Source organism: Cydia pomonella, chromosome 14 (genome assembly GCF_033807575.1).
Source record: "Cydia pomonella isolate Wapato2018A chromosome 14, ilCydPomo1, whole genome shotgun sequence".
NCBI classification, from domain to species: domain Eukaryota; kingdom Metazoa; phylum Arthropoda; class Insecta; order Lepidoptera; family Tortricidae; genus Cydia; species Cydia pomonella.
This window is the reverse complement of record NC_084716.1, coordinates 19,436,917-19,453,955: the sequence shown is the minus strand read 5'-3', so window position 1 is coordinate 19,453,955 and position 17,039 is coordinate 19,436,917. Positions and strand designations below refer to the sequence as shown.

At 34.8% G+C, this 17,039-nt stretch overlaps 2 protein-coding genes and 2 long non-coding RNA genes across 5 annotated transcripts in view; 2 read left to right on the top strand and 2 right to left on the bottom strand.

The window, feature by feature from the left end:
- The window catches only part of LOC133525151 (alpha-N-acetylgalactosaminidase), a 126,097-nt gene extending 119,890 nt beyond the window's left edge, over positions 1 to 6,207 (top strand). Inside the window, exon 10 of one of the 2 annotated variants that reach the window (XM_061861414.1) lies at positions 3,291 to 6,207. In XM_061861414.1, coding sequence (XP_061717398.1) covers positions 3,291 to 3,396 — 106 coding nt within the window. In that variant the 3' untranslated portion in view covers positions 3,397 to 6,207. Of the gene's footprint in view, positions 1 to 3,289 lie in introns of both variants that reach the window. The other variant, XM_061861415.1, reaches the window with a different exon arrangement.
- LOC133525149 (protein PFC0760c-like) lies at positions 6,196 to 17,039 on the bottom strand. The gene is made up of 3 exons (XM_061861411.1): positions 16,945 to 17,039; positions 8,114 to 10,467; positions 6,196 to 7,523 (listed from the first exon to the last, which is right to left on the bottom strand). The coding sequence occupies exons 1-3, from the start codon at positions 16,957 to 16,959 to the stop codon at positions 7,409 to 7,411; spliced, it is 2,484 nt and encodes an 827-aa protein (XP_061717395.1). The 5' UTR covers positions 16,960 to 17,039; the 3' UTR covers positions 6,196 to 7,408.
- LOC133525156 (uncharacterized) lies at positions 11,078 to 11,852 on the top strand. The gene is made up of 2 exons (XR_009800521.1): positions 11,078 to 11,167; positions 11,611 to 11,852. It is a non-coding gene; the product is annotated as an uncharacterized LOC133525156 (long non-coding RNA).
- On the bottom strand, positions 11,848 to 13,460 carry LOC133525155 (uncharacterized). The gene is made up of 2 exons (XR_009800520.1): positions 12,962 to 13,460; positions 11,848 to 12,865 (listed from the first exon to the last, which is right to left on the bottom strand). It is a non-coding gene; the product is annotated as an uncharacterized LOC133525155 (long non-coding RNA).

Genomic DNA, 17,039 nt, shown 5'->3' with positions numbered 1-17,039 from the left:
AGCTGGGATAGCTTTATATTATTTTATTATCGGTGTAAGGTAGCAGAATTCCACGCCAGGACTGGAGGTGAAGGTATGGTACGGGGACCCAAACACATGAGGCTTACTTACAGTTGTGCCGTTCTTCGTTTACTATGGGGAATATTCTCGAGCGAGAACGTTTCCCATACAATACGGAAAACGCCGCTTACTGATCTATATTGTGTCATTCACGACGACGGATGTCTTGACTCGTATTGTAATATTATTAAAGGTTAGATTTGAGAAATCTGCGCGTCATCGTGGGTGACACGAACTATACATGCTTTGGGATAGGGGAAAGGGCGATGGGAATTTAAACAAATCGCTCATTTCACATATGGTTTAATTACTTCTTTGGGTCCCAATTTTAATGATTTTATACGCCCTACACAGTACGCATTAAGTTTTTAGGCAAAAGGTATCGGTCGATTGCGTTGAGCGTTTCTTTAAAAAAATGCTACTCGTAGATTTGTATTTTTTCGTAAATTTTGTGCTTTCCTAATTGGATAAAAAGTGTCCCAGGGTTTTTTTTCTATTGTGTTACCATTTCCCCATATACTTTGTATGGCGGTAACAAAAAGGAAAGTTTGGAAAATGTATGTTAATTTTGGGACACTTTTTCTCCTATAATGGTGAAAAGGGCTCGTGATCCTGACTAGACTACACAAAAGTGGAAAAAGGTCACATAAAAAAAGTGGAAAATAAAGTAACGCTCAATTAAATATGTTTACGATTTAAGATGCACATTGCACGTAAACGCACTCGTTCTTATAATTTTGTCACGCACTAATTTTATGACACAAATAATACTAATTTGTCAGTCGAGTTTCACAATGACCTCGCTTGTATAAAATTGTAACAATAAAGCTTAAGTAATATTAAGAAAAGCTTAACCTGAAAAACTAGTATTATATAAATTTCTATACTTTATTTGGAATAGAGTTGGATCGTCAATGAAAACTTTGTAGCCACAGTAAATTTACTGCCATCTTTCAACACATGATTAAAACTTATAGAACGCCATTTGACTTTGACCCTTATTATTTCACTGATATGTGTTAAATTTGTTAAATATCATAAAGTGGCGCCATCTAATAGATCAAAGGCCAAAGGTATGGCGGCATCGTTTCGAGCGATAGCACCACAACCTTTAGCCTATGCCCGGTCAAATGGCGTTCTAAAAGTTTTAATCATGAGTCGAAAGATGGCAGTAAAACTATGGCTACAAAATTTTCTTTGTAAATATTTCAAATTCTCTTTGTTTGAATATCAACTTTCCTTTTCTACTAAAAGTCAAATAAACATAAACGAAGGTCGATTCTGGTCAATCAGCATTACGGGCTCACCCGGATAGGTGCTCGCGAAATGTTATTAGTTTTATCATCTCGCTCGCACCACGAGATCGTCCATACAATAAGAGAAAACGTTTTTCCACTTCTAAATATTCCATTCTCCTGATTTTTTTTGTATGTTATTGACACAATGAAAATATAGTTTCAAAGGTTTTCCTTTTTTTCAAAATTTGTAAAACAAACAAAAAAACGGACAGACAGACGGACATGACGAATCTATAAGGGTTCCGTTTTTTGCCATTTGGCTACGGAGCCCTAAAAAGCGAAACCTATAAACCTGGAATATATTATGCTGAAGCGATTGAAATTAAAATCAAAGTGATTTGTTAAGATTTAGTTAGTGGAAACCGTTTTTTCCCGAAATGAAATTTCATAGAAAAATCACCGTTATTTCGTTAGATTTGAAAAGCTATTCTTCCCTCTTAACAAATTGTTTAAACAGAATCGATCTCACGAATATTTCCTCTATACTTCACGCACGATCGCAGACTTTAATTGTTGATCCACCTAAGGTTCAAGCTAATTTGGATGTCAATACTAACGGTATGAAATGTCCAATGTAAAGTAAACCGTAAATGGCTCAGCAATTAAAGTCCGTGACTGTACTTATATCAAAACCTTAATAGAAGAGCTATACCAGTCAGTTGCAGTGCTAAAGAGGACTAAATAGACAGAGCAACAGCATAGGGCTTCCAATCCCGCAGCCTATCTTTAATACCGGTACCGGGACTGCATATTTTTAATTCCGCAAGATTCCGGTATTTCCGGGATCCCGCATGAAAATTAAAAATATTAATACAAGGTTACACTTTGAAATAATCAACCTACTTCCACATTTCAAATCAACCATAGGGTCAAAAATAAAGAAAAATAAAAACATGCCTTCATTAATGACCACGAAAATCAGGAAACTAAATATTATGATTTATTTTTTAAATTTAATCAGTATGGTCAGCTTTCTGTTGAGAATATGAGCAAAGAAAACATAACATGGATTTTGCTTACTACTGCGAATTTTAGAGATAATATATTCAGCCACAGGAAAAGGCATACAAACAAACAGCTTCCACGCTAGTTGGCGGAATACTTTCAAAGCATACATATTTGCCAATGTACCTGCCACACTAATGAACATTCATCATTTTTTGATTATGGACTCAAGTATGTTAGTCCGAGATGGTGATGAATAAAAAAGATGGGAGGCTGATGAATTATAGTCAGCTCTAAATTTCTGTTGCATCGTTCAGAATGCAAATCCCGCGGAATCCCGTGCTCGCAATCCCGCAACAAGCGGGATTGAAAAAAGGTGCGGGATCCCGGAATACCGGGATTGGAAGCCCTACTTACACAGTCAGTGGGCCGTCGCATTTTGTATTAACCAAAGGCATTTTTTATTGGTATTAAACTAGGCGAATAACAGAAAAGTTTATACGATATTTTAGTCTTTAAATATGATCATAAATACACTGTTAAAATCTTTTGGGTTCCTCTTGAGCACATCATGTAGTCTGTTGTCCGTTGTCCACCTGCAATAATATTTTACTCAACGAAGCGTGCAAAAATATCTTCCACTATGTTATTTGTAGAGCAATAAGAGCGTGTTACATATTTTTGCACGCTCCGTTGTGTAAAGCTCTGGTTTCCTGGGATAGCGGTGCCGTCGTATAGCGGACGTAATATTGCGGACGCAAAAAAGAATCCTTCAATCAGTGCCCTCTAGGAAACCGCGCCATTTTGTTTACATACACAACGTTCTAGTCACGTCATTCAACCGCTGTATTATGGCCGCTGACTGCACCGCTAGGAAACCAGAGCTTACGATATTAATGCAGGTGACTAGTAGATAGCTCAGTTATATATCAGTCGTCTTTACCGCTACCACCACACCAACATCCTAACCGACCGTTCCCCAACAGGCGTGGTGATCCTGCGCGCCGACGCGCAGCCCGCGTTCGCGTACAACGCCATCCCGACGCGGACGCCCTACTCGCCGCTCAACGACGTGTTCCGGCTGAAGAAGTAGCGCCATCTAGCGAGAACTGAACGCGAGTACAATTGAAGGAGCATTCCATGAGGTTGTCTACCGCTGTCCTGTATAAACGTCTATTTTCCGAAGAATTAAAAGTATAGGAGTTTCTCTAGACTTATATTGACCGGTATATGGACCATCGTAAAACCGTGATTACCTTTTCTATTGTTTTCGAGCTTCCAAAATACAATCGCGTTCAAAATGAAGTTGCAGGCGTACATAGGCTACGGAGACTGCTTGCCATCAGGCGGGCCGTATGCCACCGACGTAGTAAAAAAAACAATCACGTTCCATATCCCCATCAATATAAGTCTAGTGAAACTAACCGTGAATCATCCAAAACGGTTATAGGAGTATCTTTCTCTGTATGGAGGGTAGAGGTAAGGAGAACTCTTTGTGTATTAATAAGTGTCCGTCAAAAAAAATTCAATAGGTGGCGCCACAATACCTAGAATAATTTATACAAATATTTCAAGTTACTGACAGCGCACTTCACTCCGTCAATAACGGCTAAGTTCATGTCCTATAGCTACCTACTCTAGCGTCAATCTGAAGAGATTCGGAACTGTTATTTATAGCTGACAGCTGGACACTTTTGTAGCTTTTCTCGCATTAGAGAGTTTTCTCCTTACATTTCTTTGTGACACATGGTCCAAAATATGTCCTGAAAATAATCATCGGCTTTAAACACCAAAAAACCGACTTTCACGAAATAAAATGCGTTTGTACGGGCCGGCTTGTGGAATGCTGAAGTGGGGTTATGGTGTAGGGGTAAGGTTCGTTTTCGTGTGACAAGAGACAGTGATTCGTACAATTGGCGTTTGTCTATCAATCTGTGAATTAATAGTTAAAATTATTGAAAATCTGCACACAGCAGTGGGTCCGGTCAATTTCGAGAGAAGCCGTGCGAAACGAAAATGTATTTACCTACACGAACCCAACTTTTCAACCCTCGTAACTTTATTCAATTACTAGTTTGTTCGTGTACCTATTTAAATAGCCTGTGATGGAAAGAAAATATTAGTTATTGTTTGATGTCAATAACTCAACTTGGAACCTAATATTATTTGAGAATAAAATATACCTATTTAATTATAGAAATATGAAAACTGAATTTGCCTTTAATCTAAAGATACTCTATTAAATACATCTAAATATCGGCTAAAACAATAATTACAGTCGAATTTAGAACTTTTAATTTATGTAAGAAATCGAAAAAGGTGACATGATACCAGTGATTTTATGCTTTATCGAAATTTATTAAAAATAATGAAAGACGATCGTTAATTGAGAAGTGGACCTTATCCCTCTACCAACTGATAGATCCTGTTGTAAATGTGCCCAGTGGCTCCCAGTCTGTTCTCTGTTGTAATATTGGTGTCTGTAGTTACCATAGAGGCGGAACCCATAACGGAATAGTATGCATGTATTTAGCTAACTGGGATCGGTATTTTAAAAATGATGGGATGCGTGGCTTGTAGAAATATCCGTTTAGCCTAAGGCTTGGCAATAAAACTACAAAAACAAACAAAATTGACAGCCGCAATATTGGATATCATAGAAACCCTAGCGTTTCGGAAGAAAAAGTTAATAAGGTATTTGGTGTCCTGTCGTTTGGCCAAAAGATGTTTAGCAAATTGACACTTGGCAACCAACTACTGGCAAAATTATATTTTAGCAAATCATTTTTTTACAACAATATTTTTGACAAATTATTCTTATTACCAAATAATTAACTAATAAAATTTCATTTCATAACAGATCTTTTTGACAAATGATTATTTAACAACAAAGTTAACAAATAAATCTATCATTGGTCAAAAAATGTTTGCTATAATGTATTATTTGACATGTGTTTCTGTACTAATAAACTGTAAGCGAGCCAGACCTGTCGGGGCAATCCGACTCGGATAGGTGAGGTTAGAAGCCTAAGGCGGGAGCTTTGCTCCCGCCTTAGGCTTCGAGGTTATTTTTTTTTTAACAACGCGAAAAATGTAAGCAACGATTGCTTGCTTGTCTTGCAACTAAGTAACTTACCTCAAAATAATCTGGCCCAAATGAAAATTGCAACCATGCAGAATTATTCCCTCAAAGTTTGGTGAATGTATAAATTTGCTAAACATATTACTAGGTGACATGAAAAATATAAAATTGATACTTTGTATTTTGACATATTGTAATAATGTATTATTTACTAAATGATTATTTGTCAAGTGACTTTTTGTAAAATGATACATTTGCGGAATAACATATTTGCCAAATAATACTTTGGTGAAACGTTTTTTGTAAAATGAAAATTTGCCAACATTGTTTTGGTTAAACATTAGTGAACCAAGGTATTTACTTTTGAGGTTAGAAAAAAAATAATCTTAACCCTTTGAACGCTTTATGTTTTAAACACAAACACCAGCCAAACGCCAAGCTGCCCGGCGCAAGCGAGCTAATGTAAACCCTACTTGAAAGTGTGAAGGTTACTTTGATAGCGTCCGCCATAACACCTAAAGGTGTCCTTGGCGCTATGGGCACGACTAGTAACGACGACTTTACGTGTCCTTGGCGTTCAAAAGGTTAAAAATGGGGTATAGAAGAGTGCACCGCTGTGGGTTCCCGTCATATTATTTTGGTTATCTTGCCTTAGTTTACAGTTATTTATATTTCATTTCAGTGTGATCAAGTAGAACAGAATTGTGTAACAAATGTGAGGATCGTTTTTGCCATTGCGTGTTAGAGTAAGGATGTACATTTTTAGGTGCCTGTAATTGTAAGTTTTTTTGTAAAGAATATAATAAATAATTATACATGTAACTAGTTTGTTTTATTTAAAATTTAGTTGAACTTAACACTAGACAACGTAATTAAACTAAAGTCACTTGGTAATAAATTAAATTTCAAACAACTACAGAATATTTACGTACTATGATCTATGATGGATATTTTATTTGACCTTTTGAACGCTTTATGTCGTAAACAAAAACGCCTAGGTCCAGGTCGCAAGCAAGCTAATGTTAACCTTACTAGAAAGTGTAAAGGTTACTTTAACAGCGTCCGCCATAACACCTATAGTTGTCCTTGGCGCTGTGGGAACGACTAGTAACGACGACTTTAGGTGTTCTTGGCGTTCAAAAGGTTAAACAAGATTCATGTAACAGGATAATTATATAAAATTAGTTTACTTACTACTAATAATTTCTGAAACCTAGAAACATGCTAGGCATATACAGCAATATTTGACAGCAGAGTTTTATCAAAATATGAAGTTACAGAGTTTCAAGATAATAAAAACCAAAAGTTTGTCACTTTTAAATATCATTTGAAAGTTCAAAGGTGACATACATTTTACTGTTCGTTACTCGCCTATACAATAAAAACGACATTTATCACCACACAAATAAATATTTCTTATCGTCCATTGAAAGGAACAATTATATAATTAACCTTATGACACTTTTTTTCTTGTTAGGATCGAAAGATATTGCGTTTCTCAGTTAAGTTAATGAAAATCTAAAAATATGGTTTAAGTATGCAAAGTAAGGTAATTCATTTTAAAAAGTAGGTTCAGTCGGGTTAACAAACATCTGTACCAGTCAACTTTCCAAAAACATGTTTACACGCCTCTAAGACGGGGTCAAGTTTTAAGTCATAATGTATTGTTTGACCGCATTTTCATTACCCATAATTTGGTTTTTCTCATAAACGCGTAATTTTTCAGGATTGCCATAAAACAAACCTAACCTATCTATAGGATAACCTGAGGCAATTCCTGAAAAATTAACGGGTTCAGAGTTATGACTAATGATAATATGACTATCATTACATTATGACTTTCAATAATTATGCAAAAAAAAAGGATCCGCTCTAAGACACTGACATTAAGGTCTAGTAAATATATTTTGTTATAATTAAGATTTTTAGATCGGCCTACACATACATTATATTCTAACCGAAGCAAAAATAACTCCTACTATGAATATATTTACACTGTCGATGAATTGCTCCGCGGTTTTCTTCAGGCGTTGATATTCTTGTAACTCAAATCATGATTTAGTCTGACTTCGTGGCCCGTGTATTTAAATCCACTGACGGTTGTCGGCAAGTTTTCTTCTTCAATTATATTTTTGCTCCTGTAACAAATACATAAGCACAATTCTAATGTGTGTACTTATGACCTAAACTATTAATGGGTCTCTTTCTTTACCCTTCATTCTGTTACATAGTGTATACAATACGAGTCATAAGTTTAGTCATTGGTCATAAGTTAAGTCATAAATAAGAAATAAGTGCTGTTACTTATTATATGCCATGTACTGTATACCACCATGCTGAATGCAGCCTCTAAGGTAATTATAAACATTATCTAGTTTAAATAATCATTATCACAATAAACTTGAAATCAGTTAATGAAAGAAACAAGTACTTAATGAAATAAAAGAAGACCAAGAAGAAGAAGATTACTTAAGAATTTGGTAGAATATTACCGAGAATATTACCGATGGAGTATTACCGATAGGTACATAACATGTCACCCTCAACAAGCAATTCTTTGATTCTGTAAAGGGGCTGACTGATTACCAGTCTGCCGGACGATATCGGCCTGTCAGTTATTCGCGATTGTCAGCTTTTGCGAATAACTGACAGGCCGATATCGTCAGGCGAACTGGTAAAGTGTCAAATATACAAAAATCGTACAACAATAGTAGTAGTAGTAATTTACCTTTTAAATCTATTAATCAATGCCTCCTCTGCAATCTCCTCTGTACTAGTTCCTTGTTCACTCGCCACTAACTCGTCAGATATCCTTTCATCATTGTCAGAATTCTCACTCAACAATTCCTCGGACACTTCAGTCAAATTGTAGGATGTGTCGATGCTTTCATTTGAAAAATTCCCAATTAAATAAGACTCATTTGATATTTCTTCGCTAGCCGTATTTGATGATGATTCATTTGAGGATTGTTCTTTTGTTAAATAGTCAGCGGTTTCAATGCTTTCGTTAATATTATCATCGACCAAATAAGACTCGTTCGATGTTTCCTCTTCGGTTATGTTTGATGACTCATTTGAGATTTGTTCACCAGAAAAACTACTAAAGTTTTCAATCATCGAATCCCTTGAAATCTCTTCAGAATTGATAGATATGACTGCAAAGGTTTCATTTGATAACTCTTCCCCAGCCATCTTTGAAGATGACTCATTTGAAAATTGCTCTCCAGTGAAATTATCAGATGATATTAAAGATTCACTAACAATTTCATCGGTTAAATTGTTATATTTATCTGCATAAGACTCATTAGATTCTTCGCCTGCTATATTAGAAGACGATTCATTTGAAATTTGTTCAATACTGACGTTGTCAGATTTATTAATATGTGACTCATTAGAACGCTCTTCTGCGAATTCGTTAGACACTCCACTGGTCGATTTATTTGAAATTCCGTCGAAATACAAATTATCAGTTAATTCTTCATTAGAGGTTTCTTCAATTGTTAAATTTAATTTGCCAGGCGTAAATTGATTACAATTATTATATTCATCACATTCACTTGAAATTTCTTCTATGCTCAATGGCATGTTAGATTCATAAATTTCAAGTGAAAGATTTAGCGCGTTCGAGGTATCCGAATTATTTTTACTACCTTCCATGGAAAATGGTGATTCTGTTTGGTGATTAGTTAAATTACTAGGTATTTTACCATCAGTAGGATAACCAGTGGTATGTTTTGAAGTATCATCTATATTTATTTTAAATTCTTGCACATTTAAACCTACAATTTCTTTTTGTTCTTGATACATTTCACTATTTGCAGCGCCAACAGTATCGTTCTCGATAAAATTGATGAAGTTTTCAAAGTTGCCTACAATCAAAGTATCAGCTACGTGTTCATTGATATCCGTTTCATTTAATACATTGGTCTCACTTGCAGGGTGCATTTTTACATTTTCCTCATTAAGGGGCGCTTTAATATTAGTATTGTCTTTATTTTCAGTGCTGACAGTTATAACATCATAAAATTCGTTCGGTTTTGTAATATCAAACTGAGGTATTTCATCTATACTGGTTTCGTCATTTAATATGACGGCAGCACCATTGTCTTTCAAGTCGGATGTTGAGCTAATATTTGACTCTTCAGTATTGTTTACAATTTTTTCTAACATGATTTCAAGGTCGTTGAAGTTTACAATCTGTCCTGCTTGATGATAGTTAGCTCCTTCACTGTCCATGTTTAATGAATTATTGTCATGGTCAATCGGATATCTAATTTCATTTAAATCTACTGCTCTATTTTCAACGATGTCTTCCGAATCCTGTGTATCAAGATTATCAGTTGATTTATTGGGAACCTTCTGTTCATTTTGGTCCTTGTTTATATTAGTTTTGTTTGCATCCAAAACAACATCGTCATCGTTGAAACTTCGTACATGGATTAAGTCTTCGCCAGATGTTGCTCTAGTTTTTTTATCATTCTTTTGATCCATTTGGGAATCTTGTGTGTCATTTACCTTGGTTGTTTGAGTAATTTCTACTTTGGTAACATTTTGATCAACTTCGTGCAAGTGTTTAGAGGCAGCAGGGTCCTTTTGTATTTTCATCGATTCAATTAGGTTCCCTTTGTTTATGCTATGATGTTTACTTGATCCTGGCTTGGTTTTTATATTATTAATCACAATTGGAACCTTTTTCGATTCTTCAGATTTCATTTCGTCAATGGATTTTTGGTTGCTAGATTTTGGCGGTGCCAAAGTCACTGTGAATCTCTGCGTCTTCATGAGAGGCTCCCTTGGTGCGAAAGACCAGGTTCCTTTCTCGTTCCTGTCCTGCATTATAAACTTTCTCATTAACGGTCTTTTTGTTGGTGACTCCTTTGGCTCATCGTTTTTCATAGGTTTAGGGGTGACGACAAACTTCATGTTGTTTCTTGGGAAAATGGATAGTTTTCTTCTCTCCTCGGGAGGTCGATGCCATAGTGGAGTACGTGGTCGTTTCTCGAGGTTCACGACCGGTTTGGTAAAGTTAGGCTTTCGTTGGGCATCGGTAAATGCAATTATTATAGCTGCAGAAAATAATATCTGAAAGAGAAGCAGATAATTATAGTTGCACACCCTTATAATATCCTGTTAAAATAAGCACGTGTTGGAATGAGTAAAAAAAAACTGAAGAAACTATCTAAAAAAACTTGTTTTATCAATAGGTACACCACACAAAAAAACCATATTGCGTATAAAGCTGAGTATACACACACAAGTCCCGATGCAGTGAAGTTCGTTCGTAGTGGAAAATAAAAATCATATTTATCGGTAGGTTAAAAATAGTACATATAGTCTGTCAAGCAAAGTCTGTCAGTAGCAATGTAAAGCAAACTGAAGTATGGCAACACTCACAGAGCAGTATTGCGCTAAGAAAAGCAGCAATGTACATCGAACCGAAACATTTTTTTTCCGCTGAGCGCGCTCTTCGTACGTCAACTAAAACTGCCGCTCGCGGTTTATTGAAGCATTTGGAAATTGTTATTATTATGAGAGGGACAATTTAAACTGGAGTAAAAACGATGTCAATCAATATGATAAACGAGATCAAAAAATACTTATTTGCAAACGGACTATGCTGGAGAAAATAATGTTTGAATCAAGTCATTGCTTCCGCAGGTAGCTGGATTTTAATATATTATCAGATTTTTCGGTTGGAATTCAATATTAAAGATATATCACGATAAAATGCAATACAAATGCTCCTTTATGCAACCTTCAAAAGCTAATTAGACATATTTAGGTAGGTACAATCGAAAAATATATCAATAGATTGAATTAAAATAAAGGTTTGTATGCTTAGTAAAAGGTGGACGCAAAAGGCGAGCGCTCGCATTCTTAACCTTTGGTATGCTTAGGAGCAGATCTGCTACATATATATTCAACTTAAACATGAAGATGTCATAGCTAAATAAATGTAAAGGTTAAGGCATTTGCACTTGAGTACTTTTTACCAAACGATCTGTTAGTAGGTACCTATACTACTGAATTTAACTAGAATAAAACAATCCATTGTTTTATATAGGTAAATATTAAAACCTAGGTAAGTAACCCCTGAGCCATCACTGGCAGCGGTAGCCCTGGTAGGGTATCACTGTAACTATTCTTGTCACAATTGCAGGGCTTATTAAATATCAAATATCTGGACTATTTACATCATTTTGATATGGTTTTATTCTGTTTTAGCTAACTTAGAAGACAAATAGGGAGCAAAGAGAACATGAGCACCACGGTAGAAAGCTGTTTTTAACATCAGTTCAGAAACTGAAGAAGCCCAAAGAAAATAATTATGCCACTTGTTAATTGTAAATTAGTGTATTTCTCTTGAACAATGTCACATTCACATACCAGTGTAATTTTGAAATGGTTTTACAATATATTTATATAAATATACAGATTAAAAATAAATAAAACACAACTGCAGATATTTTGGTGTTCATTTAATTTCAAGGCAATTAAGATACGGGTCACTTTAGCTTACTTACACTTAATTCAGGCCATTCATTGAAAAAATATCATTAAGTTACCAATGTTACTGGTCCACTCCAAGCATCAGAATACTTTGTACCTAGTCACTTATTGCATCTTAAGCATAAAACAGATCTGTTTGAAAATTTGTAATTTCAAGTTTAAAGTTTCCATTCCAAGTTTCAAAATGTATTCTTATAGTAGTAGTTACACATAAAACTTAGTCTAAAGCAATTTGCCTAATTTATAGTACAGAGATATTCCAATATCTCTGAGACCACTCTTACATGCTAGCTTGGTAAGGTTTTGCTCACACTACTGTTTTTATACAGGTATATGTATTGGCTAGATCATATTTTATATGTAGATATTTAAAAAAGTCATTTAGATATCAGGAGAATGCTGTTAAGAAATTTTATTAACTTTCACATTAGTCTATTCAAGACTTGTCAGGAACTGACACAATTTCAGGTACTCAAAATATTAATCAAAGATACCTTGACAATGGAAACTTAACAACTTCCACTCATGTGAGTAATATGGAGTTATATTGTTTCTGGATAAAAGAAGGTATGATTTAAATGTTAAAATATTTTTCTAAAATTATGCACACTGAATAAATTATTTTAATTTATTGAACAAACAGGTAAAGCGACTTAAAACTTCTTTTAAATAGGTACATACCAACTTCAGAAAGTATAAACTAGGATTTTCCATAGGTATACATGTGCAATAGCTGAGTGCATGAAACAAATCAGCCTAAATAATATATTTTCGTGATGATTAACAAACGGACAACTTTTACAATAATAATCTAAACTATTGTCCCAATTTTTTTAGTTTTTTTAATTAACAAGTTTATTTTTCGTCTTGTTTGCGTTGTACATGTACACGTATGTACGTAAACCGCCGTAGGTAAGTTTTGTATGAAGAGAAACTTTTACGAACGCCTTATATTGGGCGAGTTTTAATCCTGCAACAAACATATGGAAGTATTAGGTTGATGTTGCGAAAGAAAGTAGGTATAATCAAGGTTCTTAAACGTCTTAAGATTGTTTAAAAAAGTTACCTTTGAAAATATTTGAGGACTTCGTCTGTTGATATTGGGAACAATCGAATCAGTTGCGGTTTCGAGGGCACAATTCGTGGTCTTATTGGATATATTTAGGCATACGTTTTATCTTTATTTAAGCCTTTTAACCCTGAAACAGAAAAAACTGCACATTATCTTAAAAATTCTCCGGGATCTTGAAGTAATTATCATAACCTCAAAATTTTCTAATGGTTAAGATCAACGAGCATGATTTTACTTACATTGTAGGCATCTTGACTTTGCTTATGGTCATGCACAATATTATTTAATATATTGATATTTATTTTAATGCTGGGAGCAGAAATTTCTCTTGAATTAGCACCGATTCGGAATGTAAACAAACAAGATGGACGATCCACATTCTACAGATAAAACACAGATTACACGCGATTTTGGAATTATTCGAACACAGTGTTGCTAGCCCGCGATTTTTCAAATTTGCCGCGTTTTTCTACTGACAAGATTTGCTTGACCAACTATAAGTCGTAGATGAAATGCAAGTCTTAAAATGATATAATAAACAAAATCACCTCTACATAAATATAGTCTGTCAAGCCATTTCCATCAGTAGAAAAAAAAACTAATCAAGTGCGAGTTCGTTTTACTCTTGCACCGAAGACAGGGTTCCGTACAAACTTTGAATTATCTCGTGTAACTATAAAGGCGAACGACTTTTGATCAGAAGTACCCTTACTAAGTATAATTGTGTACAGCGCCATCTATCGGCAAATTGTATAACTAATATGTGCGATGTAATGCACGTATGTTGGCTTTTCGAGGATAATTCTCTATCATGAGAACCGATTTAAAAAATTATTTTATGTGAAAAAAGTGTTTAATGTAATCTCATAGATATTTTAAGTTTAATAAAAACACACATAAAGTTGCGTTTAAACTGCAAACTATATTAGGAAATGTTAGTTAAAAAAAATTAAATAGAGGTCTGATTATATTATTCCTGTAGAATTTATGGTAATGTTAATATACATAATTATGTATATTATGTAAAAAATCATATTTTTTCTTCGGTAAACTTCGGAGATAAGGGGTGAATGGTATTTAATTTTTCAGATTTTCCCTCATAAATATTTTTTTCATTATGAAGCTTTCAGGTCTTTAAAATGATACCCTACTTGAATTAGTAACAAGAATTAGAAATTTTGCCCCCTCTTCGTATTGGGCATTTTTCATAGTTAAAGCCCGACCAGAAATATATGATCATTGTCAAGAGGGCACCGTTATTCTCATGTAGTGGGTGACAGTTCAGTTAAGTATGAAACATTTAGTTCAAATGAAATTCCGCAATATGGCGCGTGATCATATATTACTGCTTAGACTTTAATAAAATAATAATAATACTTTCAATGTGTCTGGGTTAGCGTTGTTTATACGAGTAGTTACTAATTATAATAATATTATTTATTATAATAATATTTGGAACAATTATTCCAAATTTCAAATCGATAGCTTAAGTCGGTCTCGAGATATTTAGTGATGTGACAGACAGACAGCCGGACAGAGTCACGACACCATAAGGGTTCATTTTGTACCTTTTTGGTACGGAACCCTTAAAAGCGGCAAATTTAAAAAATGTAAGCGCGATGGGTTATCGTCCTATAGAAAATTTGAAATTCGCGCCTTTTTCTACTGACAAAGTTTTCTGACCGGCTATAGTTACCATCTCAATTGATAATTCATGTCCCCTACTCACAAATACAACATCCGCATGTTACTTGTATACTTGGGTACATAATACATAATATATATTTATTTGTATATAAGTATGTATGTTGTGTATTCGCTATGTGCACGGCTGTCACGCAACCTAGCGTCCGCAAGTCTAGGGGAAAACGTCAATTCAATACATCTTATAAAACTACTCTAAAATTAAAAACTACGGAACGGATTTTCATACGACTTTGATCTATCAATAGAGTGATTGTTGAGGAAAGCTTAGGTATATAACTTGTTAAGGTTTTGTATAAATTGGTTGAAATATAACGATGTTGTCGCAAAAAATCACGCTGGTTTGAGCTATAACAACACAATGTATGGTGGGGTTGTTTCTCATTCATAGGTCTACAAAAAAGTCCGCGATGTTAAATGTCTATCTTTTAAAGATAACTTACTATACCCATTCTTAATTTCTAGAAAAAGATCACGTAGGCGTAGTATGTGGCATTTGCAAAGCTAATTACACGGATACAGTATTGATTATTATCAAATTAAATTTACAAAACGTTAGTTTATATTAAGCATTTCATACAGATTACAATGGTCCCTTACACCATGCAATTTAAATTAATATTTCAGGAGAAATCGTATATTAAAGTTTCATTTCTAGCCATATAACTTGTACGAAATATTAAAGACGCTATCCGCAGTTAGTTCTAATTTTTACCACCTTATGCGCTGGGATCGCTTTACTTACCCCCACCACGCACTTCGCACGGTCCCATTTGCCATTGCAAACGCACGAACAACGGAAACGCACAAATGAGTTAGTCTCAGTACAAAAAGTACTGAGGTGCTGCTGAGGAGCTGATGGGTACCGAAGTTTGAACCCCACTTAAGGGCCCTGCCGGCTTAAGGTACTGACTGAGGAGAAAGCAGCCGAGCGCTAGCAACCGGGCGACATTAGTACTGGAGTGGCGCGATAGATGGCGCTACTGGTTGATAAATTCACTTAATTAGGGCTGAGTTACAAGGGTGTTTATCTCATATGGGTTCAAACTTCGGTAGGAACCTAAATATCCGTTTTTTACCCTTCGGGGGAAAGACTGTTCTATTTTCAAACTTTGGTGGCTTAGTTTTAACATCGAATAACTGCACCAAAGCGTGCTGGGCTTGTAGGTTTCATTTACCAGTTCATTGAAGTAAGCTTAAAACCTTTTTTTCCTAGAATGTTTGTGCATTTGCATATGCCGCTAAATATTTTTCACTCGATTTTGTTGTAAAGGACTAATTTATGTGTACACATATTATGATTATTTCTGTGTATTTGTGGTGAAATTTTACTTGCGAAACTATCCCAATGTTGGAACAAATACAGGAAATGACGACGTGTTTTCTGCGCGTGATCGATTGCAATATTTGCAATACGTGCGCGAACTACATCGAAAAACAGCCAATTTAAAAAATGTAAAATAGCGAATATTTTCTTATTTATAAACGATGGATTTAGACAAAGTCGATAAAATGCTATGTTTATTATTATTTATTAATTATGTTTGGTGAGATAAAACCTCTTTGAACTTTGTAAACCGCTTAGTTGGCTTAAAAAATGTATTATTCGACCAATTAAGAAGGCTCCAATTCCATACATATTACTAGCAATCAGTTACCTTCTTAACTTGTCGGATTATCATATATTACCGTACACGTGCTATAATATAATGAATAAGCACGCGTGTTTAATGTCTAGGATTATGAACTTAAAAGCGGTTCAATAAGTTCCACGTTACAAGCAAGTGTGTTGAAATAGTATTTTATACAATCGTGATAAATAGCTTTTCAGTCGAGTACCGTGTTTAGGCAGCGAAGCTTGCTGAGTTTCCTAAGTAAGGTACGAGATTGAAAAGCTTGACTATTTTGCTTGGCTAATGTATAATACTTTTTCTACGAGTCATCTAAAATAATACTTTTTTTACTATAAAACCATTAATAAAAATTGGTATCTCAGTAGACAAAAATGTAGACATAAACGCGCGACACCCGGCCCGCGCTCGTTTAGTATTTTCTATGGGAGCACGGCGGCACGTGATTGGTATTTTTTTATAGTTGACTGCAGCGTATCGAAATGAAACTTATAATTGAGTGGGAGCCCATACATGAAAAGTACGCAATTATAGTTTAGTATATCGAAATCTTAAATTAACCATTACAGTCGACGACTTGAAAAAATAACTAAACAAATTCCTAGAGCGAACTTTAAATTATCAAAACGCAATACAACTTACCAAAAATATCCTCATTTTGAACTAACACAACTTTCACACGGCCTGACCAAGTCACAATAAGCAAATGGCATGTAACTTGGCTACCAGCCTAATTA

What these genes read in the sequence shown, in the direction of transcription:
- LOC133525149 (XM_061861411.1), bottom strand. An exon ending in TTGATTAATAGATTTAAAAG is followed by an intron (nt 7,524 to 8,113) that starts GTAAATTACTAC and finishes TATTTGTTACAG; the next exon opens with GAGCAAAAATATAATTGAAG.